The 27,903-nt window shown below is 40.2% G+C and overlaps 2 protein-coding genes across 2 annotated transcripts; both read left to right on the forward strand.

Annotated features, from left to right (window-relative positions):
- The first annotated feature begins 2,266 nt into the window (after positions 1-2,266).
- Positions 2,267-24,979, forward strand: rtel1 (regulator of telomere elongation helicase 1). The gene is made up of 33 exons (XM_083675439.1): positions 2,267-2,597; positions 2,956-3,154; positions 3,470-3,563; positions 3,698-3,779; positions 3,958-4,018; positions 4,289-4,364; positions 4,937-5,021; positions 6,099-6,164; positions 7,758-7,911; positions 8,133-8,171; positions 8,421-8,493; positions 8,937-9,034; positions 9,309-9,364; positions 9,929-10,000; positions 10,122-10,203; positions 10,821-10,953; positions 11,096-11,209; positions 13,256-13,296; positions 13,656-13,741; positions 14,011-14,088; positions 15,928-16,005; positions 16,242-16,388; positions 16,483-16,598; positions 16,862-16,985; positions 17,352-17,526; positions 17,885-18,042; positions 20,601-20,696; positions 20,978-21,191; positions 21,941-22,078; positions 22,966-23,106; positions 23,817-24,038; positions 24,278-24,403; positions 24,798-24,979. Exons 1-33 carry the CDS (start codon positions 2,496-2,498, stop codon positions 24,866-24,868), a joined length of 3,597 nt encoding a protein of 1,198 aa, XP_083531565.1. The 5' UTR covers positions 2,267-2,495; the 3' UTR covers positions 24,869-24,979.
- A 583-nt stretch (positions 24,980-25,562) lies between these two features.
- Positions 25,563-27,329, forward strand: LOC310808147 (tumor necrosis factor receptor superfamily member 6B-like). Its single transcript, XM_083674864.1, has 4 exons — positions 25,563-25,699; positions 25,901-26,282; positions 26,394-26,576; positions 26,757-27,329. Exons 1-4 carry the CDS (start codon positions 25,691-25,693, stop codon positions 27,020-27,022), a joined length of 840 nt encoding a protein of 279 aa, XP_083530990.1. The 5' UTR covers positions 25,563-25,690; the 3' UTR covers positions 27,023-27,329.
- The last annotated feature ends 574 nt before the right edge of the window (positions 27,330-27,903 follow it).

The following is a 27,903-nucleotide window of genomic DNA, read 5'->3' on the forward strand; positions in this document are numbered from 1 at the left end:
TCAATAACATGGATAATGCATGAAACAACTAGTCAATATCTAAATTCTAAATCCAATTTGCAATTATGATCATTTCACCCCTGGAATATGATGCCAGCAATCACATTGGGATAGTAATACGGTATATACAACAACTATTGGGGAAAATGAATGTGTGTGTGTGTGTGTGTGTGTGTGTGTGTGTGTGTGTGTGTGTGTGTTGGCTCACTGGCAGTTGGCAAGATTGAAAAGATGGCATTTGAGAATCCTGGGGATAGGACTGGGTCTCTGTGTGTGTCCAATAATATGGGACATCAATCATGTTCACACAGATGGCTGTGATTAGATGTTCTGAGAGGAATCCTCCCGTTTCCTCAACACAGATGGATGGAGCCCACATCAGTGGTTTAGTTTTAAGGTATGTGCTTAGCTTGGTGAACCTTGTGGCTCAAAGATGTGCATCACATATTTGTAAAACTGTTGAAACATTCCCTGGAGGTCACTGGAATTGGGAATTACTGTCATTTGAACATGAAGTATTTTTTTGTGGGTGTGGTGAATGTTGTACTTACTTCTTATTAGGGACACTGAGGAACTTTAAACCCAAGACTCTGAAACAAAACAACCAGGAATTTCCAATAATTGGCACAATCAAATGGTGTAACTGAGATTTAGTTTGATCTGATCTTTGATTGAGGTGAACCTGGAGTGTCTTGTTTTTGTTCAGGGATATTTCTCTCCTGGTTGACCTAGTTCCAACTGGCTTCTGGGATTTACTTCTTCAGCGAATAAATTATGTCTGAAGGTCTTTTGATCATTTCTTGGTGTTCTTCTAATTTACTGAGGAAATACTGTAAATACTTTCATATCTCCCAGACTCATACTCTTTGTGTAGATCATACCCACAAGTATCTGAATGACATACATGAAAACAGTGGGTTTGATATCAGTGATAGTCTGTAACTCAAGCAAGTAAAAGATTGTTCAGTTCAGAATAAAATAAAGTAGGTCTATTTCTTTCCCAAGGGCAATGGACGATATGGTGAACAATACATTGACAGACACCAAAGAGAAAACAACAACATACATTTTATAGGTAATTGATTCAACATGTCAGCACCCTAAGACTGTGTAATGGTGGATAGGTTGATGGTTAGGACAGAACTGAAACAAAACAAGACAGGACAGTCCATTCACAGGTGCAGGTGCAATAAATATGGCTACTGAAACAGAAACAGAAACAGAAAATGATAGTACAACACAATTGTAGTACTTTGGACAGAGCTGAAATATCTGACCCTCCACTTTCCATTCTGATGACAATTATAATCACACATCTTAGTAGCTTACTTGATTTCAAGCGCAATGCTAATGTAATTAGATCATTGGATATAAAGTAATGCTGCGTTTAAGTGCTACTTGAAAACTGGGAGCTTCCCAGTTGGTGATGTTGTTATATGACATGAGCACGTTCAAGTATTTCTGATGTCGGAAGTTCTCAGAACGACTCTTCAACCAATGACATTGCGACTGGCTTGCTCACGTCAATTTTTAATGTTGACAACATGGGCCTCCTAAGAAAGCTTCTACTTTTGGTGCTCCTCATAGCATTCAAGAGACATCCGGGGAACTACTTTCTCAACCACTTTAAAACTGTAGAGAAATTATGAAAACTGTTGATAATTATTTACTATCTACTGTCAAAACGTACTGTCTGTGTTTTGGCATCCATTTCTCTACGGAGAAGGTGAATGGTAGCAGGATACGTCAGAAGTCCTAAACTCTACCCCTGCTTTTTTTTCATCTTTCCCGCATGGAGCTCCAACTTGGAGGCTCGTTCGAGTGCTTTTTTTCCCGAGTGGGAAACTCATATTTACGAAAATCCGACATGACTTGAACGCACCATTAAAGGGGGAATCTGGGATTGGTACATCCACTGTTGGACTTGAAGAATATGACTTAGAAATGTCTCATGAGCTTAGTTAAACTGTTTTACCCCATGAGAACCCAAATGCCTGTTTTACTCCAGTGTTTGTAAACATTGTTTGTAAACAAACAGTATCTTAAAAAAAATGTAAACCATCATTTTGATGTCTTGGATGGTCAGTCTTACACCCATGAGATCTGTCTATGAATTTCAGAGTGGTTGCATTTCTCCAGCCCCAGCCCTCATTTGTTTGTTTGAATCCCACACTGCCCCTTTAATAACACAAGTAAACTCGTAATGTCACTTTCTGTGTATGAACTTCCTCGCTCAAGTGCGCATGGGTGAAGTGGAGAGCTCGCGCCAAGCGTGAATAGGAAATTGAACATCACTGTCACACGCCGGTAACTTTACCAATTCGAAGAAAATTATATCCAGCTTCATTGCATTGAAAACTCCGGCAACATTTGTTGCCAATAGCAAGTCACTAATGCCATGTGTGTCTGGGCAGTTTTATGTTGCTGATACTTGATTAACTAGCTAGCTGTTGTGCGTAAACCGAAAGTAAGCTGCGCGTGCCATCCATAAGACAATGCCTCCACTGAATTTAAAAGGGATAACAGTGGATTTTCCTTTCACTCCATATGAAAGCCAGAAGGATTATATGAGCAAGGTGATTGAGTGTCTGCAAAACGTAAGTGTGCTTTTAGGTTAGAATAAGCAATCTTCTGATTTTGCTAACTTGGCTTGCAGGGTCTAGCTTATGTTAGCTAATGTTGTATCCGATCTATCAGCTTAATTCTTCTAAGTCTATTCAATATGCATTTGCTCTGGAAAACTTAAAAAGTCTAAATCGAGGTGTTGCATGCCTTTCGGGAAGTGTTTCTTTCTGTCCAGAAAGATAGTAATTCGGGAAATAATTGGTTTCACTTAGTATCAATAGATCAAAAAGCCTTTAGTACAGACTTTCAGCGGAGCGCAGAGCAAACTGTCACACATTTCAATTTTAAATTCATGTCCAATAAGTCTATATAAGTGTATCTGTGTTCCAGAAAGTAAATGGAGTTCTTGAGAGTCCTACAGGGACGGGTAAAACCCTATGTCTACTGTGTGCTACCCTTGCCTGGAGGGACTACTTTAAAGACACCATCTCCGCCAGGAAGATTGCAGAGAAACTAGGAGGAGCAGAGCTGTTTCCCGACAGGCCCCTGTCATCATGGGGTACCGTTGCAACAGATGGAGACACACCAAGTATGGGCACTACATAGTACAGGCATGGCATCTGTTCAGCAACGAAAATCAAATCATATATCAAACAAGTTCCATGGGGATGTTAGATTGCAGAGCCAATTTAATACAAGCAACATTTCAATCAACATACCATGTTGTCTATCTGATTATTAAAGGAATTAGCCTATTCATTATCCATTTTACAGATGGCATTAATGTTTTTGTTTTCTAGAAAATTATTTTGGCAAATATTTTCCATTTACAGCTGTATGTTAACAAATTCTTCGAAATGTCGATGTTCACGTCTTGATTGCTCTCCCTATTTGTCCCATTTAGCTTATTACACTGATATCCCAAAGATAATATACGCAACCAGGACACATTCTCAGTTATCCCAGGTCATTGACGAGTTGAAGAACACTTCATACAAGTGAGTTTATCAACTTTTGAATATGAGCATTTTCTCACTGAGCTTTCAAAATAGACATGACCCCTCTATCAACATGTAAATGACCATATAAGATAAACAATATTAAAGTGTTGTTGTCATTTTCTGTCTTTCAGGCCAAAGGTTTGTGTGTTAGGATCGAGGGAGCAGCTCTGTATCAACCCAGAGGTGATGCGTCAGGAGAGCAACCACCTCAAGGTACTGTAGAATGAGAGAGGAACATGGCTCATGAGATATCAGCTGCAGCAAGAGGCACAGTTGAAGCTCAGTGGGTTCTGTTCTGTCCAGTAATGGATGTGGGATATCTTTAGCTACTATATTGTCAGAATATGTGATATGACGTGATATCTTGATTGAAGTGCAATTTTCTTTCCAGGTTCACATGTGTAGAGCAAAGATATCCTCCAGGTCATGTGTCTTCTACAACAATCTTGATGGTACGTGTGATAAGAGAGTGAACAGGAAGGATGCCTTAACTACTGCTTGGATTGCCTTGACTGAACAGGGTCTTTCACTGCCACCCATGACTGAGGGGAAAATCACCAATTTATACCTACAGCTTGAACGTCAACCATATTCCACACTCTCACTTTTCAAAACTGAGATCATTAGTCATTGCCCCATTTACTTTAATGTTGCACCCCAAAAATTGACCAGTACTTATCATTCAATTCACGTGATTAGTTTTCATTTTCTCCCATCTCCAGAGAAGAGCACTGATAAAGACCTGACAAACACCATTCTAGATGTAGAAGATCTAGTGAAAGCTGGCAACAAGAAAAGGTATACAGTATGATTCCTCCCTTCTTTTCCCTCACACAAACCCATCTTAGCTACTAACAGGTACACTTAGCTTTGTTTGTGGAGGGCATGTTAGAATATTAATGTCTCTGGAGCATTGAACTTGCGAGTGGAGGTGATGCTGGCAGATAAGGCTTTGAATTATAACAGAAGCCATCAGCTATGTCAGCCTACTGGATTCCCTCTGTAGTGAAGGGAAGCAGTGTTTATTTGTTTATTTATTTGAATGGAAATTCAGATAAGCAGTGAATGAATTTAAGGACTAGAGGCAACCTTTGGGTAGTGAGATTTATGTATTTTTCTTACAAGACTACGGTTGTTGCTACTTACCTTTCTCTTGACAATTATAAACTTAGCCCTTGGCATAGTTCTATTAAAATGGATATCATCTGAAACTACCCATATTTTCTCGCATTCTTCTTTTTCTCTTGAAATCACATAGACTAGATTGTTTTTGGACACTTTGTGGACATTACCCATTTCATGTAAATACATTGGTTCCCTGGAGCATCCATTTTGTTTGTTTTTAACTCACACTTTGTTTGTTCCTCTAGGGTTTGCCCATACTACCTCTCACGCTCCTTAAAACAGCAGGCAGACATCATATTCATGCCTTACAACTACCTCCTGGACCCAAAGGTGAGCCCTCACCAGACCTCCAATGGCGGCTTTTCGACAGCGGTGCCAGTGCGTGCCAAGACTTACTAGCAGCCAGCTAGTGCTCAAAGCCCAGTGCTTCAAGCCTAGTGAACAAGCCTAGTGAACAAGCCTAGTGAACAAGCCCGTTTTAATTTCCACAGCTGGGCTTTCTCGTCCTGCCCATAGTATGATCTCAAGTTTGTTTACATTCTGCAGTTCGTAAGATGGCAAACTATAGCGGAGACACTAGTAACACATGTCAAATATCCGGTGGTTACCCTACAGGTTCTGGTGACTTGGAAGCACTTTGTGACAATTCTATTTGCGGCTAATCTGTTTCTGAGATTTGAGAGGCATATCTATGATACATGAGTAGGCACAAAGAAACTTAAAATGTAGCAATTCATTGTATGTAATCACATGAGAGAACTCAAAGATCATATTATACTTTATATGTAATGCTCTCATGTACAGTTTGGATAACACTTTATATTACTGCCATGTAGTAACACTGTAATATCTGATGTAACAACGCGGTTTTCATATGCTGTTGTTACATACTGATTAGGTAATTGCATGGTTGGTATATTGAAAATGCATTATTACTACTGTATGAAGCAGCATGTTTAATACAATGTTGTGAATGAGAATATGTGAATAATTAGAGTTACTACATATCGGTAGAGGGAAAACCTATAAAGTGTGACTGGAATGGGTTGACAAAACAGTCGACTGAGAGTTTTTAACTCTCTTTTCAGTGCTATAATGTTTCATGTAGTTGCCTTGTGAACTTCTACATATTTATCTGTTGTAGCAAAACTGCTGTGTCATGCCGTTTGAAAGGGTCTAAGTGCCGACCTGTGGGAGCTGCTCAGACATACTTAGAGCATGCACAAGAGTGTTTACATTAGGTATCCATTAAACCTTCTAGACTTCTTTTAGACCCATGTGTTGTGTCAGCATGTTTTGATGATGATACAGAGGTGCAAGAGGTGTTGTAAAGTTGATTTACTTTTGTTCTAGTATGATCCTATTTTTGAATTCAAGATTTTCATAAGATTGATTTTCTTCCCTCAGAGTCGCAGAGCCCATAACATCGAGCTAAAAGGGGCAGTGGTCATTTTTGACGAAGCTCACAACGTGGTAAGGAAACTGCAGGTCTTTGATTTATTCATGAGTGATGGAGGTCATAGATAATTGATGTTTCCCTTCACCCCCACCCCTACTCCACCATTTGAATCCTCTAATACATTTCGGTAAGATTATCTTTAAGATATGAAACTGCCTCTCATGAAGGAACATTGATGGGTATACTACAAGAGACTCCCTACAACCCCAAACATGTTCCTCCTAAAAGTGAACTTACAGGTTGAAGCGAAATGTGGACTGAGCAGCTTTTGTATCTTGCACATTGCAAACCATTCAGAGTTCAACCCCGAGAGACTCTTTCTCCCCTCTATTTGGTACGATCTAAAGCCCCCATCCCGCCACCCCTCCAGTCAGCCTCAGTGTACCATTCCTGGGCTAGCCTTCCGTGAGAGCGTGAGAACAACCTGCTCTCCTCTGGGGGTTACGCAACCTTGCCACTACCTGCTCTTACCATGCACTCCCTGCCGTACTGCAGTGGGTGTGTTCCCTGCTGTAGACGGCTACCGGATCGGAGAGACGAAGGAACACAGGACGAGGTGCAAGTCACGCAAGGCTGCTGCCTCTCCTTGTTACCATCACGCTTGGTCATTCTCCTGGAACTAATATGAGCCCCTGACTTTGCAATAACGCAGAGTAGTCAGATATTGACTAAAAGACTGCCTCTTCATGGCTCTAAAAACAGTTGTATTCTTCATTCAGCCATGTAGTATAATCGTAGAACTATTTAGCTTAGATTGTAGTTTTTCATAGACTGCCTCAAACCAGGATGTAAATGGCCAGACTTGCAAAATAGACATGCATACAGCAATCTCAACACAGACACAGAATAATGATAAAAAGCCAACAAAACACAAGAACATTATCTGCATTCCCTATGCATGTTTACTGCTATCCCCCCACCTACTAACACAAGCCGGAATAGTCCCCCAGCTTCCAATCCATTTTCTTTGTCTGAATTTTTTTTTTAATTTATATCTTCATTTTCATTTCAGGCACACTAGTTTCAGTGGCAGCCTCTTGTCTCCCTCCCCCTCCCACTCCATCTAGGAGTTTGCAGATATTACTACTTTGGGAACAATCTGGAAAGCTGCCAACTTCTGGCTGAGTAGCTGTCTTCAAGCCCACCACAACTCTGATGGACTACTGCAGGGGCTATATATCATACAGCCCATGGCATCAATAACATTCTACTGACATGGCAGTGTATGAACTTGCTGCTCTGGTCTATCTTGAGAATTACATTATTTACAGAGGAGGGGTGGGCTCTGATCTCAAGCTATTTAGCACATTGTGGTCTAATGCTGAAAGGATACCTGATTTATGCTCCTAATGATGCACACACACACAATGATGCACACACACTGGCTTTAAAGTGACTCATGAACATTGCTGACAACATATCCTTGTGACTAATATCCTTGTTGTTGTTCCATACATTGTAAATTGTATATTGTATTCCATACATACATTGATATGTTTGGAATGACAACGACAGAAGAGTTGGCTCAACCACATGCAGATCTGGAGCCAGACATAAACAGCTCAGAGACAATGTTGCTTCCCCTTTGACCACTGAAATGTTCACAGGAGAAGATGTGTGAGGAGTCAACGTCCTTCGACCTCACCCCCTATGACCTAGCATCAGCCATTGACGCTGTGGACAAACTCCTGGTGGAGCAGGCCAAAGAGGGTGACAGAGGAGATGTCACAGAGGACTTCAATGTGGATTCCTTAAACTCTGGTCAGAATAACAATACTTAATTGTCCACACAATTTGAATGATAAAACATCACATGTACAAGAACTAAGCTATCTTTTACCATAATATATTTCTAGAACACTTACTGTTACATTGTTTTAAATAGTGTTTGCGTTCTACTTCCACTGTTAGAGAGGTCATGATTTTTTCTTTGTTGAAAATATTGGATTGGAATGTGGTGGTAATGTATTTCTTTATTCCAGGTTTGAAATTGGACATAACCACCATTGCCAAAATAAAACGTGAGTGGATTTGTCTTGGTATTGTTGAAACCTCTGCCTTTTCCGCCTTTTTGAGATGTATGAATCAAGATGGAGTTTGAAATCAAATGATGCTCTTATTGAGTACGTCCATTGATACTGTATAATTAACAACCTATCAACCACAAGAGGCAAGTACATTTCATCCAGTGGTTATACTGTATGTGGATTATATCAGAGATAAACTTCATATTTACATTCCAACTCTTCCACATGAATGTTGAAATGCAGAGATACTCCTGGATCTGGAAGCTGCTATCGATTCCTACGTGGTACCGGATAAGGGAATCACTAAGCCTGGAAGGTGTGTGCTGCTCGACTTAGTTGTTAATAGTTATGTTTCAATGCATTTGCTTACAGATATGGCTGTACTGTATGGGTGTCAACCCCAGAAATCATAAATGAGGGTAAAGCACTTTTACAGTTTAAGAAAAAACATTGCATTGTAGAATGTGTTACAAAGCATCTGTAAAGGTAGACTGACATGACGTGGCCACGAAATAGCAGGGTGACTTTTTCACATGGCTATCATGGTGCATTGCTTTGTTCGCTTGCGTTTGCATAACCACTGAGTCACACGTCTTGCTTTGATGATGCTGAAACATATCTGAATTAATTCCACTTCTTGTGGTAACGTAAATTTGCTTCATATACCTTTAAGGAAATCAAAACTCCTTGTTATTTCCACTCTTCTCTCTCTCTCTCTCGCTTGCTCTCTCTCACGCTCTCTCGCTCTCTCTCTCTCAGCTTCATATACGAGTTGTTCCAGAGGGCTCACCTCACATTCGACACCAAGACAGCAGTCTTTGAAGCCCTGGAGCAGATCACTGGATACTTGTCTGGGCGTGAGTCCCTCGGTTCTCAACTGTTTACATCCTTCCTTCGTCCATATATGATTTATCCAAGTTTAAGACTCTTATTGGTTTGTTTCTGGTGTCATTTACCCATATGCAACTTCTTCCATCATCTTTCACTTTTCAAATACCTGTTTCATTTAGTTATTTGACTGCTGATTGTTCTGACTGCTTGTTGCATGCTCATACTGTATTCTGTTGTATGTTGTTAATGATATCTTCAGTGATGCTAGTGAAAGCGCTTTAATTTTTATTTTTTTTACAGGACCGGGCATATTCATGAATACAACTGGATTACAGAAATTGGCTGATATAATTCAGGTAAGATCTTTTGTGACAGGAATAACGACAATAGCTGTTTTTGATGAGCCCTCAATCCTGGGATATCTCAGTGGACCGATGAATGCAATGGCTTGGGACTGTTGTGATCGATTGCAAACACACCCTGAGGAAGGTTAGAATTGAGCAGAAACGTTGGTAAATAAGTATCACAGACTTGTGATCGATTACCAAACCAAAGTTTTAAGTGTCAGTGTTTATGTAATTCTTGCTGGCATGTAGTTATCACTTTTTTTTGCTTATCAAAATAAGCACATTGAAATGAGCTTGAACATTTATTATAGAATTATATGCAGAAGAGTTGACTCATTCTCATTTATTTTATTTATTAGTTTATTTAAATACAAAGTTAAGTTAATTGAACAAAAAAAAACATCAAATGAACAATTCCACATACTTCCACAAAACAGGACATGATGCTGACCAAGGGTCTAATAATACAACTGCCAAAATAAACAAACCATCACAAAGACCAGGGAAGGACAAAAACAAAAGCAAAACAAAAAGAAACAAATCTCATACGTTCTTATCTCTTTCTCTCTCTAGCTGGTGTTCTGTAGTGATGCACAAGAGGGCAGCACAGGAGCACACATGAAGTCAAACACCACTCAATTCAAGGTTCGTCTGGGCACTGGAATTTCCTGTATATGGCACAGATTGTATTATGTTGGCTGAGAGCTCTGTACAGAAACATTCCGTCTATACTGCATCTGTTTAGTTTCTATGTTGTCTGTTACAGGTTCATATCCATCGAGACACCAGCCATCACAAGAAAAAAACAAACACTGATGTGTGGTCTTCTTCATCCTCAAAAAAACAAGGTAATGCTGACAGGATCTGGAACCAACATTAGCTGAACTCTGTTTTTGATATATAGCTCCTGATTCCCCTAGATCTCCCCCCTACTTGGGTTGCATAGTCCTCATATTGTGGGCTTCAGACACCCAAATATTCCATTGAAACCAACCAAGTCCAAATGTATTTCAGGCATGTGCACATGCATGCTCAGTGCATCCATTTTGACATGTTTGGACCTGCAGTGTGAGATTATGCCATGCGGAGAGAGAATTTTAATAATATAGAGGTATCCCAGATGGATGGTGATGATTCCCATATATTAATATACAGTACCAGTCAAAAGTTTGGACACACCTTGCCAAGAGTGTACAAAGCTGTCATCAAAGCAAAAGGTGGCTACTTTGAAGAATCTAAAATATAAAACATATTCTGGTTTGTTTAACACTTTCTTTGTTTACTACATAATTCCATATGTGTTCTTTCATAGTTTTGATGTCTTCAATATTAATCTACAATGTAGAAAATAATAAAAAAAAATAAAGAAAAACCATTAAATGAGAAGGTGTGTCCAAACTTTTGACTGTTACTGTATTTGTAACCGTTGGTGATGTGTCTTTGTTGTGTTTATTTGTTGATCCAGGAAATGTCCTGAGTTACTGGTGTTTTTCACCTGGATTCAGCATGCAGGAACTTGTGCGACAGGGTGTGCGCAGCATAATTCTCACCAGTGGAACTCTTTCCCCCCTATCCTCTTTTACCTCTGAAATGCAGATGTGAGTATCTACACCCATATATATATATATATATATATATATATATATATATATATATTAGATCGGTAGAGTGGCAAAAGGAGGGAATCCTTGCATATAAGAATATTTGATGAAGTTAGTAATTGCCCACTTGCTTCCACAGTCCCTTCCCTGTGTGCCTAGAGAACCCCCATGTGATTCAGCACGATCAGATCTTCGTCAGCGTCATCGATCGTGGGCCAGATAGTGTGCAGCTGAGCTCAGCCTTTGACAGGAGGTAGGCCTCATCAGTGTTTGACACTCTCCTTGTCAGCCTTGCACTCATGAACATGGTTGTCATGGAGACAAAGAAATAACAAGAAACATTGAGTCAACATGTCGTAATGCCAGAAGGCATTTTTTAATTATTATTATTTATTAACAAGAGAGAACTTGTACAGGGGGGAAGTGGGGGTGTAGAGGTCTCAAGGGTTGGGGTTAGTACAGGGGGGGATAGTGGGGGTGAAGAGGTCTTTAGGAAGGACTGTTAAGATGTAGCCTGAAGAGATGGGTTTTCAATCTACGGCGGAAGATCGGTAGTGACTCTGCAGTCCTGACAGTGGTGGGAAGCTCATTCCACCAGCGGGGCGCCAGGACAGTGAAAAGCCGTGACCGAGTGGCGCGGCTGCTGCATCCACGTAGAGGCGGCAGTGCCAGGCGGGCAGCCGAGGTGGAAGAGCAGAGTGATTGTTGTGCTGGAAATCTTTCAGTGAACAACAATAAATGATGTTTGGTCTCAGTTGAGAGTTTTAATGCATATACAAAGTTTAAACAATTCTGCTTACGGCTGGATCAGCATTCCTTCACCAACAGTGTGGATTCAGATACTGATGCTGTGGCTGAGGAGAAGACCGTCCTTAACCCCAATGCTCATACGTCATAGGTCTAGGGGTAAACATATCTTGCACCTGTTTGCTGATAAAGAAGCTGGGAAACAATTTGGGGAGGTTGAACACCAGACGAGCGGCAGCGTTCTGGATGAGCTGCAGAGGTCTAATTGCAGTAGTCAAGGCGAGAGATTACAAGTGCTTGGACCAGAAGTTGTGCTGCTTCTCTGGTGAGGAATGGACGTATCCTTCTGATGTTGTAGAGGAAGGATCTACAGGAGCGTGCTGTCGCTGTGATGGTCGCCACACAGGATAAGCAGTTGTCAAGGATCACCCCAAGGTTCTTGGCTGTATGGGAGGAGGTCACAGTAGAGTTCTCTACTGTGATGGAGAAGTCTTGGAAAGGGCAGGCTTTCCCTGGGAGGAAGAGCAGCTCAGTCTTGTCAAGGTTGAGCTTGAGGTGCTGGGCTGACATCCAAGCAGAAATGTCAGCAAGACATGCCGAGACACGTGTTGCCACCTGTGAGTCAGAAGGGGGGAAAGAGAGGAAAAGTACATCATGGATGTGCAGCTGACAAATTTGCAGCAACTGCGTGATGCTATCATGTCTATATGGACCAAAATCTCTGAGGAATGTTTCCAGCACCTTGTTGAATCTATGCCACAAAGAATTAAGGCAGTTCTGAAGTCACTGGAGATTGACAGCACTTCACAGCTATTGACTTCAAACAGATGGCTTTCAATAGAAACTACTTATCAGAGCTTAAGGCAGGATAGCCACAACAAAACAAACAACTCAACAGCACTTTGATTAGAACAAGATTAAACTAATTTACTCAAACTGGAGAACAGGCTTCACCAAATGTATCCCAAATGTATTAGTCCTGTCCAGGGTGAGCGGGAGTTAAATACCTGGCAGGATAGGATACATTTGGGATTGAGTGAGTGGTGAAGCTTCATTATTAGTGGGGGTTTGCTTCTTTCTTTCAACCATTGAAAGTTTTCATTGGCCATGAATATAGTAGTTACATTGGTGTGCCTCAGGTCAGAACCTGCTATAGAAGTGAAACACCTCAATGTTATGAGCCTCAAACCCATATGCCACCCTTATGTGTCAAAGATAAACCCTATAGTTTCACTTCACCTTTGGTAGCATTACAGATCCATCTATTGTTTCGATTTAAGCAAATCAGTCTCTTTCTCTTATTGGATTTTGCAGGTGCAAACCCAGGTAACAAAAATGTCACTTTAATTCCTCTGGATGTTGCATGAAGGTTCTGGCTGACTTTGCCTAATTCCCTTGCGACAACAGGATGTCATACCAGATGTTCTAATGACTAACTCAGGCCGAGCTCCAGTATGCAATGCACCTCTAATGTTGTTATCTGACTATACAATATGATGTAAAAGTGATATAATTGTAGATTCATTAATAAGATTTTCTCTGTGTTTCAAAGGTTTGTCCCTGAAAACATGGCATCTTTAGGGAACACTGTTGGTAAGAAAAAATACCCTGCAAATTACCATGTGTGCTATATCCTTAACCCTTACCTCATTGCAATACTGTATACGAGAATAGCTAATTAAGATGTATTGTTAGTACTGTACTGTTGTCTACAAATGTCTTTGTCATCGTCAATGACATTGTGTTTTGTCATTGACAGTTGTTGTTTTTTGTTTTGTCAACCAACAGATTGTGTTTTGTGTACCTCAACTTATTAAAAGTACTGTGACTTTGTAGTAGTCACTACTACACATTTATTCTAGAATTTGATGTAGAGCTGTAATATCCCTAGCTCCTTTTTAAGATGTGGCAAACACAACCTAAATTCTACGATTCTCCATTCCCCTCCTCAGTGAATCTAGGCCGCGTGGTCCCTCATGGTCTGCTGGTCTTTTTCCCCTCTTACCCGGTGATGGATAAGACCCTGGAGTTCTGGAGGGTGAGTGCAGGTCAAGGTTGAGGTCATCATCTCTTTTTAGGAAATTAAACTGTACTGTATGTATTGAAATTCAACCCATGGGTTGAAAATTGCCCATTGTTAATGATGAAGGATTTTTCTTCAAATGTAATCACAATTATTTATTTCATGCATTGCTGGCCTCAACCTGTGTGTAAGGGCTACCTTCATGTAAGTCATTTCTGGCCTAGGATGGGAGACCTCTCGCCTTACATACATACCTACATATACTGTACCTGCTGTGCCCCCAGGCAAATGGACATGCAGACCGTATTGAGAATATGAAGCCTATGTTTGTGGAGCCAAGGGGAAAGGGCACCTTTAGAGAGGTCAGTGTCCTGCCATGAGGCACATTACCCTGCTTTGGGCTGTTCGGATGCTACTCTTCTGTACAATGTACCATGTACTAATTGAGTTGTTAAATCTAACTCCAACGTTGAAATTTCAAATCTCAATGTCAGTGACATAATTAAAAGATTAGTCTCATATGTAGAGTTACTTCCAGGCAACAAGTATTTGACATATACTGTACATGTTCAGAGCTTCTGATATAGTTGTCTAACTGTGTGACTCTGATAAGAAAGTCCTAGTTAAACTTCTCTATTCTTAAATCAGTCAGTTAAAACTAAAATAATTGATAAGGTAAAGTTACCATCTTTAAGTAGTTGTTTTTTTCACATCCTACTGTAATTTCTAAACATGCTTGCAATTGTTTTAACAATTTCAATAAGCTATGTTACTTTATTTATTGGTTGTGACCAAAGCTCAGTCAGTGGTGAAATTAAAAAATGTTAAAGGCTATTAATTCGCATGTATGTAGGATCCAACTTTGGAGGGGGTACACAAACCTGTACATGGGGAAATATTTTGACCCTGATGTGTTCATTCCCTAAAATGCTGTAGTACCTAACCTGATCTACAAACTAGTTGCACAGAGGATGAGGGACTAACGGCAAGCCATACTGAGTGATTTGATGGTAAGAAATGGCAGAGCTGCAATTAGCTGGCTATTGAATAGGCCTAAATCTTTTTCTCACCTCTCTGCTGTTATGCTGCTCCTCAGAGATCACACAGATCACTCATCTTTGCTGCTCTTGCCTCCCGACAGAGTCAACTGTTACTCTAAAGTTGGTTGTGCTTCTGACTAGTTAGAATCACTAACTAGTGTCTGTTCTGATCCAGTTTAGCAGCTTCAATTAGGCTACAAATAATGCAAATTAGTTCTCCGGATACATTTTTAAGTAATTTTTCCTATCATCTCCGCTTTGTCTATCCACTTGATACTGTGGTGGATGTCTAGGATTTACCACTCTGTACTTCAGCTCTTCGGAGGTGAGATTCAAGAAATGAAGTCCTGAGTAGCCACAATATCTGAGTCCGGTATTTATTATTGCTTGCAAACAAGGGACAAGAGCCCAACAGCAGCCCAGTGTGAATCCAAGGGTCTGTTTAGCGCAAGTCTGAAGAGGCGATTCTCAAGGTTGTCTTTTATACAGATGAAACGTAATGGTAGGCGCCACAAAGGCTATCACCTGCGAGCTAGGGCTTACGTGAGAGGTGGCAGGAGAGAAAGAACAATGCTTTAGTTTTTCTTAGTTAGTTAGTTTTTCTTTCTTATTGATCAATCAGTGTTCAACATTTCACACTTATCCACCTTCCTGTCGGCAAGATGTGTCTGTACCTTTGTTCTCGCTCTCCCCCACCACTCCCTCTGAAACCACCGCTATCCATATGGTAATTATACGCCGTTTCTCAGAACAATGGCTGTAGAACTTTAGAGGTGTGGTGTGGTAATACAGGGATGAAATGTAATCACAGTATTCACACAGTTGTATCAGTCATATGAAAGTGTATGTTCTTCACACAGTTCTATCAATGTATTTTCCATAACAATACACACTGTACTTCACACTTAGCGCAAGTGTTAAAGGTGCAGTGTTGTCATACTCAAATACTATAAAAAATAATCATGGAAGTACTCAAACAGTGAAAGAAAATCACATGCCCATCCCTGTACTTAAGTCAATGCTATGCAACACCAATACAGAAAGCTTTCCAGGTGTTGCTTCCCAGAGAACACCTGGTCTGAACAGGTGTGAAGGAGTATCATATGCATGACAATCATCATTGAAACAGTTATCCTGCACACATTTTTCCCCTTTGTTTAGGTCATCAACGGCTATTATGACAAAATCAACGACTCAAAATCTAAAGGAGGCAGCTTCTTTGCAGTTTGTCGGGGAAAGGTAAGGTTTATTTTTTTGTCATGTTCTGTCTACTATACCTCTATCCAATACCATATCAGCCAGCCATGATTGTGTATTGTCTAAAACACCAACACAATTTTGTACATCTGAGGTTATCCAGGCACAGAGGTCCAGTTCATACCTAAATGTGAGCCTGCATAGTCAGAGGTACCATTGTCTGTCTATCCTACCCACTATGAGGGGTATTCATCTTAATTTGTTTGCCTGTATGCTAGGCCAGTGAGGGCCTGGATTTTGCTGACACTTATGGCAGAGGGGTCATCATCACAGGCCTCCCCTTCCCTCCCAGGATGGACCCACGGGTTATCCTGAAGATGCAGTACCTGGACGAAATGTGTAGGAAGAGGATCCCTGGAGTGAAGGTGAGGAGAAGTATCCTTACTCTTCATATGGGATGTGTTGTGTGTGTATTGTGCGTGTGTTGTGTGTCTATCCACAAATCCAACTCTGTTTCAGCACCTGTCAGGGCAGGATTGGTACCGACAACAGGCATCCAGGGCGGTGAACCAGGCTATAGGCAGAGTTATCCGCCACAGAGAGGATTATGGAGCCATCTTCCTGTGTGACCACAGGTCTGTGGCGTGTCTATTAAAAACATTTCATTCAACTACATGTTTTACATACTGACTGTTTATCCTACATTTTATTTATGAATGGCACTGCGATAATCCACACAAGAGAAGAGAAATAACAGTCTAATCTATTTTACCACCCAATACATTTACCATTGTGGTAGGCTGCGTGACAACCAATAAGGTGAGACTGCCATGCCTTTTACCTTCACCCCCTTGCACTAACTAGTCTAAATAGTCTATTATTGCCTTGTCTCCTCCAGGTTTAAAAGCACAGACGCTCGCGCCCAACTCCCCTCGTGGGTGCGGCCCTACGTACGCACGTACGATAACTTTGGGAATGTGGTCCGTGACGTAGCCCAGTTCTTCAGAGTGGCACAGAAACTAGTACGTTGTTAAGACTAATGCAATCCTGGTCTAATAATAACACAGTTTCAGTATCAGTGGAATGTTTGGCATAGCAGCCATATTTGGAATCAGTCAAGCAATTAATGGAATGTATCCCTCATGGATAAGTGGGGTTATTTACTGTAAGGCCAGACACCTGTCATGATGTCATGCCCTGTATCTGCTTTGATTATGTTTCGCTAATACTTGGAACTGTAGCGAATATATGTAATCTATAGTAGATCTCTCTTGAGGAGGAATCTTGTCATTCCGTGTTTTAGAGTTTCACCCAATGGATTGGAGATGTTTCACCTTATGCTGACACCTGACCCTAACTTGTGATCTGGATGTGTTCAAATGTGACAGAGGCCCCCTCCGCAGAAGGCCCCAGTAGGGAACTGTGGGGCTGTGCGCTCTGTAGAGTCCCAGTGTGACAGTGCTGGACGCTGTCACTCTTCTCAGAGCAGAACCCAGGGCTCCCCTGCCCAGAAGGCCAAAGTGCTGGACTCCCATGTGCCTAGCCTCAAAAGGCGGCGGCTAAGTGAGTATCACCTAATGATCTAATGTACACATCATGATTATGATACTGCTGTGGGCTCAATCACTCCTGGATGTGACACATCTTTATATGGTGACTGTATAAATGAAGTCTTTCATGAGATGCATAGGCCCTCCAGTAAGTGCAACTGAAACCTTTGTGAAAATATTTTCATTGACACGAATGAATGATTTTACATGGTTTTTAGTTTCAGATACAGTAAAGTATATGTCAAGTCAAGACTTCAAGTCTCAAAACCATCTCTACTGCTAAGTGTCTACGCAACGTAGGTCTCTTTATGGCATACAGTATGTGTCTTTTGGAAGTGACGCTTGTCTCCCCATGTCCCCTCTGGTCTCAGATGAGCTCGGTGGCAGCGAGGGCATGGCCAGGCTCTGTATAGAATATGAGACTGACATGGAGGCGAGCCGGAGGAGACCAGCTGGCCTGCTGGACGCCTTAGAGCACAGTGACCGTCGTAATGGAGAGGAGGATGAGGCTCTAGCAGGCGAAGAAAGGGTACGGTTATATACAGTACATTCCTTTCAGATAAGGTGGTGTGCAAATCCCCTCAATGGCAGCTTGTACACTATCACACTATAATTGAGCAAGCCAGTGTGTACTCGCTTCAAGGCAAGGCAAGTTTATTTATATAGCACATTTCATACACAGAGGCAATTCAAAGTAAAAAATAAAATAGATTAAAAGACATAAAAAGCATAAAAGAAGAATAGAAGTCACAGTTCATTTTCCGGTCAGAGTGCAATTATTAGTAGCAATTTAGTTTTCTTTACCTTAGATAGATATACCTGTTCCCCGGGTGTTTGGGACTCTAACCCAAATCTGAATTACTGCGGCGTCTTTGTCAGTTCTTTACCTTAATCTGGTTAACTCGATTAACGTGGACCTACCAATCGTAACGTGGACCTACCAATCGTTCTATTCTCGATAAACATGGACCAACCAATTGTTAATAAGCTCGTCGACCGTTTAGCGAGAATACTTTATCCGGATTTTAACCCTGTTCCCAACACAGGAACTGCTTCATTAACCTTTTTAAGATCCTGCACAAAGCGCCATGCCTGTGTTTGGAGTTGACTTAGGCAATTTAAGGCAAAGGCGAACATAAAGGTTTTTAGCCCATTTTTTAAATGAGTTGGGGCTGATCTAAGATCTTCCGGAAGTTTATTCCAGCTATGTGTAGTATAATAACTGAATGCTGCTTCACCATGTTTTGTTTTAATCCTAGGAACAGTTAGTAGACCGGTCTAGAGGGTTCCTAGTGTGGAAGCAAGTCAGTGATGTATTTTGGCCCGAAACCATTAAGTGATTTATAGACAAGTAATAGTATTTTGAAGTCAATTCTATAACACACTGGTAGCCAATGCAGAGATTTGAGAACTGGTGTAATATGTTCATCTTTCTTAGTCCTTGTTAGAACTCTAACAGCAGCATTCTGAATGAGCTGTAACTGCCAAATGCTTTTTTGGGAAGGCCTGAGAAAAGACTATTACAGTAGTCTAACCTACTGGAAATTAAAGCGTGAATTAGTTTTTCTAGGTCTTGTTTGGACATGTATCCTCTAATTCTTGCTATATTTTTAAGATGATGATAGGCCGATGTTGTTATAGACTTGATGTGTCTGCTAGTTAGTCAGGGTCTAGTTAGTCAGCAAGTGACATCAATGAACACACATCTAAAAGGATAGGGTTACAAGAACTCTCTCTCTCTTTTTTTTTTTTTTTTTTTTTTTAAAGGTAATTTTATTTAGTGGGGCTATACTTTTAATTTGTATTAGATAGAGATGTTGAAGAAAGACAAGAACGTATGAGAGGGTATGTCAGCAGGGCATGGGCTGGATTCAAACCCATGCCAACAGCATTGTAGGCTATGGTGCTAGACCACTGGACCACCCCAGGCCAAAAACTTCTCTCTCTTTATCTCTTGCTGTTTTGTGAAACCCATTGTCCCACCATGCTTTAATCAAACATTGGTTAATCATTAAGCAAGAATGGAAGAAGGACACACTGACATGTTTATGTTCTCTCTTACATCCCATTTCCATAGATATCTAGACAGAGGTTTAGTCAGGCAGCCTTGTGTGAACTAACTTGAGTCACAATAAGCTAGGGTGATTTAGACATAGTTCCAGTCAACCGTATCAACAGGTTTGTTTGCTCTTGTGATTAGAGTGGAATTTACCACTTTGCTAAAGTTCCTCTTGGGGAAGGGGGGGGGGGGGCTGGAATTCACCATGACTGGCAATTACAGTGGTTGGCAAATAGAAAGTGGAGGGGTATTCTAACGGTATGTTTCAAGAATGTTTTTCACAGAGCATTTTTCTATGTTTTTGTGAATGACATATAACTGAGTATAACAAAATGAATTCAGTGGAGGATTAAACTGTTAGATTGAACAGAAAATCAATGATACCAATATGCAGTGCACTGAACAATGTGAAATTCTCAATTGGCATAGTAACTGCACATACAATAAATAGATGTTGCTCTATTTATCAATGGAGATGATTTCAGGTCATTATTGAGATATGGATTTTTGCCTTATCAACATTAAGAGCATCTTTTTGCCTTTGTTTCCTTATGAGAACTGTGGTAAAAATGAACTCTTTTGCCTTCCATAAATTGGCATCAGTATTGGACCCAAAAATCCAGTATTGGTCAGACTCTAGTATTTACCTGGTACTACATGTGAATAAAAGAAACAGCGAGCATAATTAATATGCAATTATCAGGTAATAGCGCTATTACCCAGTATGTTTTAAGTAAGTACCTGCTTAATACAGGCTGTAAAATAAACGGTTACCAAAAAACCTGCTGTCAGCACTGTCACCTCATATTTCTGTACCAATGATTTCATTGTCTTATAATTTGTGATTAAACAAAGACAAAACAAATACACATCACAAATATAAGACGATGAAATCATACGTTTTCATAAGAAAAGCAAATGCTTTGATACTGTTTTGTAGTCTCAATATGGTATTGAATTGGTCACTGTTGCAATAGTTACTTGTGATTTACAAACACATTGTCTTATCATGATTCCATTTTCTTTAGGCCAACCGCTTATCCACGTTGTCTCTACAATATGAGAAGCGTGTGGATGACGAATTGCGTGGTGGAAAACGTAAAATCAAAGTAGTCCAAGAGCGGGTATGTGTACATTCAAAGTTAACATCAAAGTGAATATATTTTGATGAATGTTTTGGACCCCTCTTCCCTTTTTTCTTTATCTTCCATTGACTACACTGTTCCCTGACTCACTAACCACTTTTGAGGAACAAAAAGTCGGAAACAGGCTCAGCATAGCCCCATGCCACAGTTTATGGTGGTGACATGCAAAACGAATTTAACTGACTCATCCTAATGTTGTCTTTCAAATGACTCAGATATGACACACTCAACGATTAACAATCTCTCTCTCGACCCTCAAGAAAACCACCCCCCTTCCCGATGCGTCTGCGGAGAACAAGGCGGGAAAAGCCAAGACGTTCCTGGCGGAAATGAAGATGACTTTGAGTCAGGTGAATTTCCAGCGAGTCATGCAGGCCCTTCAGATGTATAAGCGGACGGACGGTCTGGATGAGCTGCTGGCCGAGGCAGCAGGCCTCTTCACTGAGGACACCAACACACACAGCCTGCTCAGAGGTGCGGGACACAACTTGCATGCATACATTGTCCCCACATACACTGGCACTAATTGTTGTTATATACCCTTTTCACACTATTTTGCCATACCAAACCTTACTGTGCTGGCTCGGATATTTTCTTTTCACATTGTCCTTTCCAGCATAGTTCCAGCAATGATGATGGATTCATACCCAGGCCAGAGACGTGCGGCTCGGCCCAGCTCAGTAGTGTGAAAGGGGTATTAGTCAACGTTATCATGACCCACATTTTCCAGTCTTGAATTCCAGTCAGGATGATTCTGTAGTGATGCATTGAAATTACTCTGAATCAGACTTTTAACTCGAGGAGTATGTGCACCATAACTGCAACAGGAAGTTGAGACTTGTTTGTCACAACAGTCTTGCCTGGTATGAAAAGAGGAACTTTTTTTATTTTTTTATTAATGACTTCCTTTTCTCTCCAACACTCCTGAAAGTAACAAGAAATGCCTCCCTAATGACTTCCAGGAACTGTTGCAAACTCGTATGAAATGACTACCAATTAGCTGTTACACTGATACAGTGCCAAACTATTCACAAGGTCCCAAAGAAATACTGCAAAAAAATGTTTCAATGTAAACACAATTATATGCTGTATTTTGTTCATACACACAGAAAATTAAACAATCAATCATTGACGGGCCCCACTTGTGCATAAAAGACATGGCTCGTAGTACGGTTGATGTGTTTTTTGTGTTCATATAGTTCAGTCTGGCTGATATGTTTCAGGGTTCTACCAGTTCATACGCCCCCATCATAAAAAGACGTTTGACGAAAAATGTCTGGAGCTGACTGGCCAGGGCTGTGGATACAAACCCGATCACTCGCTCTCCAAGGAAGAGAAGGAAACACTCATGCAGCAGGGGGGTACGTCATCAATCAATCAATCAATCAGTAGCTTTAGTGGAGCTTGTATAAGCACCAATGAGACAAACTGTTGAGCTGTGACCTGTTAAGGTGTGTGGAAATACTGTATACAAATAAAAACATGATTTTGAATTAGTAATGCTGCTCTGCTGTACAATCGACAAAAAATGAAAATATGGTCTCGCTTGACATACTGTCAAGCATGTCGAGAGTTGCGTTAAGTGATACAGTTTATGCACTCATAAGCTAAGCATGTTTTCTCTATAATCAACAAACTGAATTGATGCTGGTCTCTTCCATAAGAAGCGCACACTGCTATGTTGTAATATTCTTCTAGTGACACATTTGGGTGGTTCTAGTTTGAGTAATTACTTGCAGGTAAGGTAATTTGAGTAACTTACTGAACCGTTAATTATCTACCACGCTGACTCTTTTGCACTCTCTAGCAGTCATAGCAGTCACACGTCTCCAGTTTTGTTTACATTCTGCAGTTTGTGACGTGTGAGCAGCACGGTTTTGCTTAATAGACGTGTACGTATGTTCTATCAGATCTACTGTATACAAGATTTGATTAATATAAATTCCTAACCCTGAAAGCAGTTTATTGACGAGGACAACGTGCAATCCGCATTTTTTTGGGTTTGTAGTAACTTTCACCAACTGTTGTCATGCCCAAATCATTCCAAAGTCTATGAAAAGATGATTTGGACATGAATTTCTAACATGCTAATATTGGGCACATGGACTTCCATTGGCTTTTGGTTAGAAAATGCTTAATTTTTGCCATAATTTTTGCAGCAAAGAAAAAATGTATCTCTAAATGTGAACAGATGGAAGAAAAAAAAACTCTGCTTTTCATCTCTTTTTACCTTCTGTTTGTTTCAAAGCCATGTCTGAGTCATCTGGCTCAAGCGCCAGCTGCATTCAGCTCAACGCCAGTCTGCAGCTCAATAAGGGAGGCCATCACCTGGGGTACCACGCCATGAGTGGAGAAAGCGACCACTTGTCCAAGAATTTAGTGCAAACAGGTGACAGGCTTTGACTTAGTTTTCCTGACCATTTTAGGAGCATCGGGCATCCGCCATGGCTCTCCAATCCAGTCCACCTCACTCTCCTCTGTGTAAAGGTTTTCCCCTCCTGCCAGGAAATTCCAGGTCTTGTAGAGTGGCGTGTCTCCAGTTGCTTTTTGGCCTTCCCTGCGTTTCCTTTTACCTTGTAGTTCAGTTAATCCACTTCTATTTTCATTACAATATGAAACTGTTTAGTTAATGAAGTTATAGTAGTTAACTTCATAGTTGTAGTTTATTGATTTGGGGTTTAGTAGTTTTCCATGTATCACTGCCATAGAGTAGAATGGATTTTACATGGTGGAGAGTGTGCATGGTGAGCTTTACTGGTGTGTATTATAGGTCTGCATCCTTGTCAGCTCTCATCGGTGCTGATGTTGCTTCTGTGCAGACAGCTACAGCTGATGAGTCTACTATAAAGGGTAATCCTTTAGAACCCCTAGAGCAAGGGCATAGCAAGGATTATTATGAAGTGTGATTCAGGTAAATTGACTGAGAACACATTCTCATTTGCATTAAATGTTTAGTTAAGTTTTGACATTAGATTAGATCATATCCCTTTAGAGCTATTTGTGAGCTGAAGACTAAATAGTTTTGGCACTCGTACTATATCTTAAAATGACAAGAAAAGGTATACATACAATTACATCATTATTTTCTGTGCCCACTAGTTGGTTCTCAACGTGAAGACCAGACGCCAGTCCAATCCGCTCAGAAGAGCCAAATCTATTCCAACTTTATCTCAGATGTGAAAAAAGCTATTGGGATTGAGAAATCCAACCAATTGTTCACAGCCGTCCAGAACTACAAAAAGACAGACAACTATGAAAACCTGGTGGCCACAGTAGTGAGTTTGTTAACGGAGAAAAATGAAGACTTCAGTCTCCTCATTAGTAAGTATTTAGTATTTAAATGACATATTGGGGGAGAAGCTGTGTCTGTTGTTCTTACTGTACTGGAGGAACATTGGAAGAATGTCACTATTCAAGATTTAGACTGCCATAGAGCTCACCACCTATATAATTGTTTGCATCCTCATCTTGAATTCAATCTGGATATTAAAGATCTATTGATGTACCATGAAACTTAACTATTTGGATGCATGTTAAATTTGTTAACCTTTGTCCGCCAGCATTTGGCCTGTTCATCCGGCCTCACCATAAGAAGCAGTACAAAGACATGCTGGATGCTTTGACAGGTGACTCTGCCAGCAGCTCAAGTGCTTCCACTAGGAACACTTCAGTCCAGCTAATGGAAGGTGAGGTGAAATCCTAATCCTATAAAAGAGCATGCATAATAACAGTACAGTAGCAGTCCAAGGGATGTCAGCGTAAATATGACTTTTCACGCAAGCAATTACTGAATCAGGAAAATTGCAACATTTCAATGAAATGCATGTTTAGTTTCAAAGGTGTTGGGATAATAATATTATATATTACCAAGATACAAACCTTGGCAGTGCTGATAGCTAGGCTGTAATTATTGTATTTTTTATTATCAAACCTTAGTTTAGTTGTACAACTATACACGCAGTGCCATGAACAGCTGCTAATGTAGACTTAAACTTGGATATAGACATTATAGGCCTAGAGGAAATTGTTATCAATTGTAGTCAATGACCATTGTCCAATTGTCTTTTGGGTCTCTTTCAGCTTCAAACTTGACACCTGGGAAAGCACAAAGCAAGATTTCCTCTTTCTTTCCCAGCAGCCAAAGAAAATGAGTATTTGTGTTGTTACTTTTGTACATGGAGGTCATAAATGTATGTAGAATATACAAATATTTACCAAATGTATTTTATTACTTTTTTTATTAAACATATGCGCTCATGTAATTATTTTCCATTTGTGTTTTTGTCATTGTGTCCACAAAAGATAGTCTGATTAAGTATGGTATGAAGTATTGACTATTTCCAGTCCTGGAAAAGTGTGGAAAACACCCAAAAACTATTGACACAGTCTGGAAAGATATCTGTGATTTTAGATCTATGCCATATTCATACCAGAGTTCAGAATTCAATTCAATTCAAAACACTGATTTAAGATGTCAAGTAAAAATGTAGATGATTTAACTCAAAGCTCAGATCTATAAATTCAATCTACTAGAAAAGATGATACATTTAGTAGATAATACATTTACTCAGATTGATCTAAATTAAATCAATTTTACAGGATAACAGGCATGTAAAAAACTTTACAAATGACACCCAATACACACATTTTTTTTTTACAGAAACATAAACCCACAAATCAACTGAAAATGTAGGTCTGGAAAAGTCACTTTAAATGGAAAAGGGTGGCTTTTAGTATGGACTGCTGGTGCTAGAAGACTGTAAGAAGGAAATAGTCAACATACAAGGAAAGACTACAGCAAAGCTGGAAGTTGGGCACGCAATAATGCAATCTGATGAACAAAACCAGAAGGAGGAGGTGTAAACTTCGATGTGCGGCAGTTACTGTATTTGAGTCATCATTTGTGTAGGCATATAAAGTTGGAGCATTATTTGTGAACATCATTATGTAGGTTACCCTACCAAAGGAGAAACATGTGGACGGTGGGTTAAATGTTTCTATATGATCAAAATGTTGAATAGCCTTGAAATAGGTAGATCGTACGTACGCTCTTTATTTTTATTTTTGAAACTAAGAAGAATAATCATTTGCTAGTTTGCTGTTGATAGAATTTAACTGCAGTATTGTTTGACTTTGTATTTAAAGTATGTGTTTAATTTAGAATGTGTATCTTTCCTCTTTAGCTGATTCATTACTTTCTACCGCTCCTGGCAATAGCGCAGTGTAGCAGCGAGCCAGCCACTGCGACTTACGTCAGGACTGACGAGACAGGGGAATCCTTGAAGTGCGACAAATGTCCTCCAGGAAGCTTTTTGCTCAAGCATTGCACAAAGGATAGCAAGACGAAGTGCGGAGATTGCCCAAACTCAACTTATACGGAGGTCTGGAACTATGTCGAGCGTTGTCGTTATTGCAATCGGTTTTGCACAGAATACCAGATTGAATCCGTGCCATGCGGCCCAAAGAACAACAGAGAGTGCGAGTGTAAGCAGGGACTTTACATGAGATATGGATCATGTTTTGAGCATAGCAAGTGTCCCCCCGGTGAAGGAGTCACCGTGAATGGTAAGTGGTAACATCACCCTTACTGTCACACTGACGGTACGCTACTGTTGTGTGGTTTTTATTAGTTCGGATATCAGTGTTATGTCTTATATATAGACTTAATCTTTACAGGAACACCACACACTGATGTGAAATGTACACCATGTCCAGGCGGTTACTTCTCTTCTGACTCATCCAACACAAAAGCCTGTCAGGAGTTTTCAGTATGTCAAACCGGGCGTACTGCTATACATGGCAATGACAAACATGATGTTTACTGCTCAGCATGCAAAAATGGTTCAAGAACGGCTACAGGTGAGAATCAAACCTGAAAATTACTTTTCAATACAAATGTGAAAATTAATGTTAGTAGCAATAGAGTGTCTTGAATGACCATAATGTATTTTGCCTACTAAAACTGAAATATGTGTGAAGAAAATGTGTTTTCTTAGTAAATGAATGTGCTCTCTTTCTCCTTTATTCTCCACCACCTAGAACAAGATGTTTGTGATCAGGAGTTGATGGAATTCATGACATTGCAGATCCTCTCACAGAGAAAGCAGAAAAGACTCTTGACAGTGCTTAGAAGAAAAGTGAAAGGTGCCTCTCAAAATGAGTCCACACTGGAACTCCTCCAAAGGATTAAGAACCATAGCAGACAAAAATTTGTCAATGAAGTGCATGATATCCTGGAAAGAGTTCATTTAGTTTCTTTAGGGGGGAAAGTGAAGAAGTGGTTTCCTTTGACAAGCAGATTATAGGGCATATTGTTCCTCACTCCAAAGAATTTAGTTGGCGTTATCAATCCATCAGTCAATCAACCAATCTCTTTATTGTCCCCAAAAGGAAATATATAGTGCAGTCAGACTGCCTGTCTGACTCAATTTAAGATTAAGTTCACAGATTTTATAGATATATTTATACAAAGTTAACTGGAATGTGCTTTATTTGAATTGCAGCTAAAATGATGTGATTTCATCACAGCTGTGTCACTATTTTTTTTTGTCTTTGTCTCTGAGATTGTATAACATGCCTTGAAGGAGAAATATAAGTGTTTTGTTAAATGTTCTATCACCTCGTCCTGTCAAATTGTTTTTAACTCAGTAGTTGTTTGTATTACAAGTTATGCCACACTTCTATTGGCACACCTCTACTCAGTTGTTACTTTGGTACTTTCAAGAAGAGGGTTAGGCTAAACCAACTCTGATGAACCCCATCCCAACCATCCCAAAACAGACCAGTCACTGTCCATCTGTTTCCATGTCACCTAGTGTTTCATTAAAGTGTAATCTGTTTAATTTGCATGAATTACATTGCACATCCCAGTCTTGATGCTAGGAATCATCTGCAAAAAAAAAAAAAAAAAACTGCAGTGAGCTGTAGTGTTTAGCATGCATACAGTACTCACATTGAACTGCAGTTGACCAGGAAGACCGAAAACTCCCTTCAGCTTGTCAAGTAACAACCAAAAAGCACACATGAAGCAGTCAGATAGTTGCTAACCTGCCTGTTCTCTCCTGCTGTTTCAGTGATCATTGATGGTGTTTTCACCCCTTCTTTCTTCTGTGTCTCTCTTCTGACTCACCCCACAATATACACATATGGAATCCTTTGTACTGTTACTTGTTTCACTGTTACTATA

The sequence above is a fragment of the Argentina silus genome (genome assembly GCF_951799395.1).
Source record: "Argentina silus genome assembly, chromosome: 8".
Classification (NCBI taxonomy): domain Eukaryota; kingdom Metazoa; phylum Chordata; class Actinopteri; order Argentiniformes; family Argentinidae; genus Argentina; species Argentina silus.

Bases quoted from the DNA above. Each gene is read 5' to 3' on its own strand.
- rtel1 (XM_083675439.1), top strand. From the start codon at position 2,496: ATGCCTCCACTGAATTTAAAAGGGATAACAGTGGATTTTCCTTTCACT. The intron at 3,155-3,469 runs GTATGGGCACTA...TGTCCCATTTAG, and splicing joins AACAGATGGAGACACACCAA to CTTATTACACTGATATCCCA. The intron at 4,365-4,936 runs GTATACAGTATG...TTGTTCCTCTAG, and splicing joins AAAGCTGGCAACAAGAAAAG to GGTTTGCCCATACTACCTCT.
- LOC310808147 (XM_083674864.1), top strand. The intron at 26,283-26,393 runs GTAAGTGGTAAC...TAATCTTTACAG, and splicing joins TGAAGGAGTCACCGTGAATG to GAACACCACACACTGATGTG. The intron at 26,577-26,756 runs GTGAGAATCAAA...TCCACCACCTAG, and splicing joins TGGTTCAAGAACGGCTACAG to AACAAGATGTTTGTGATCAG.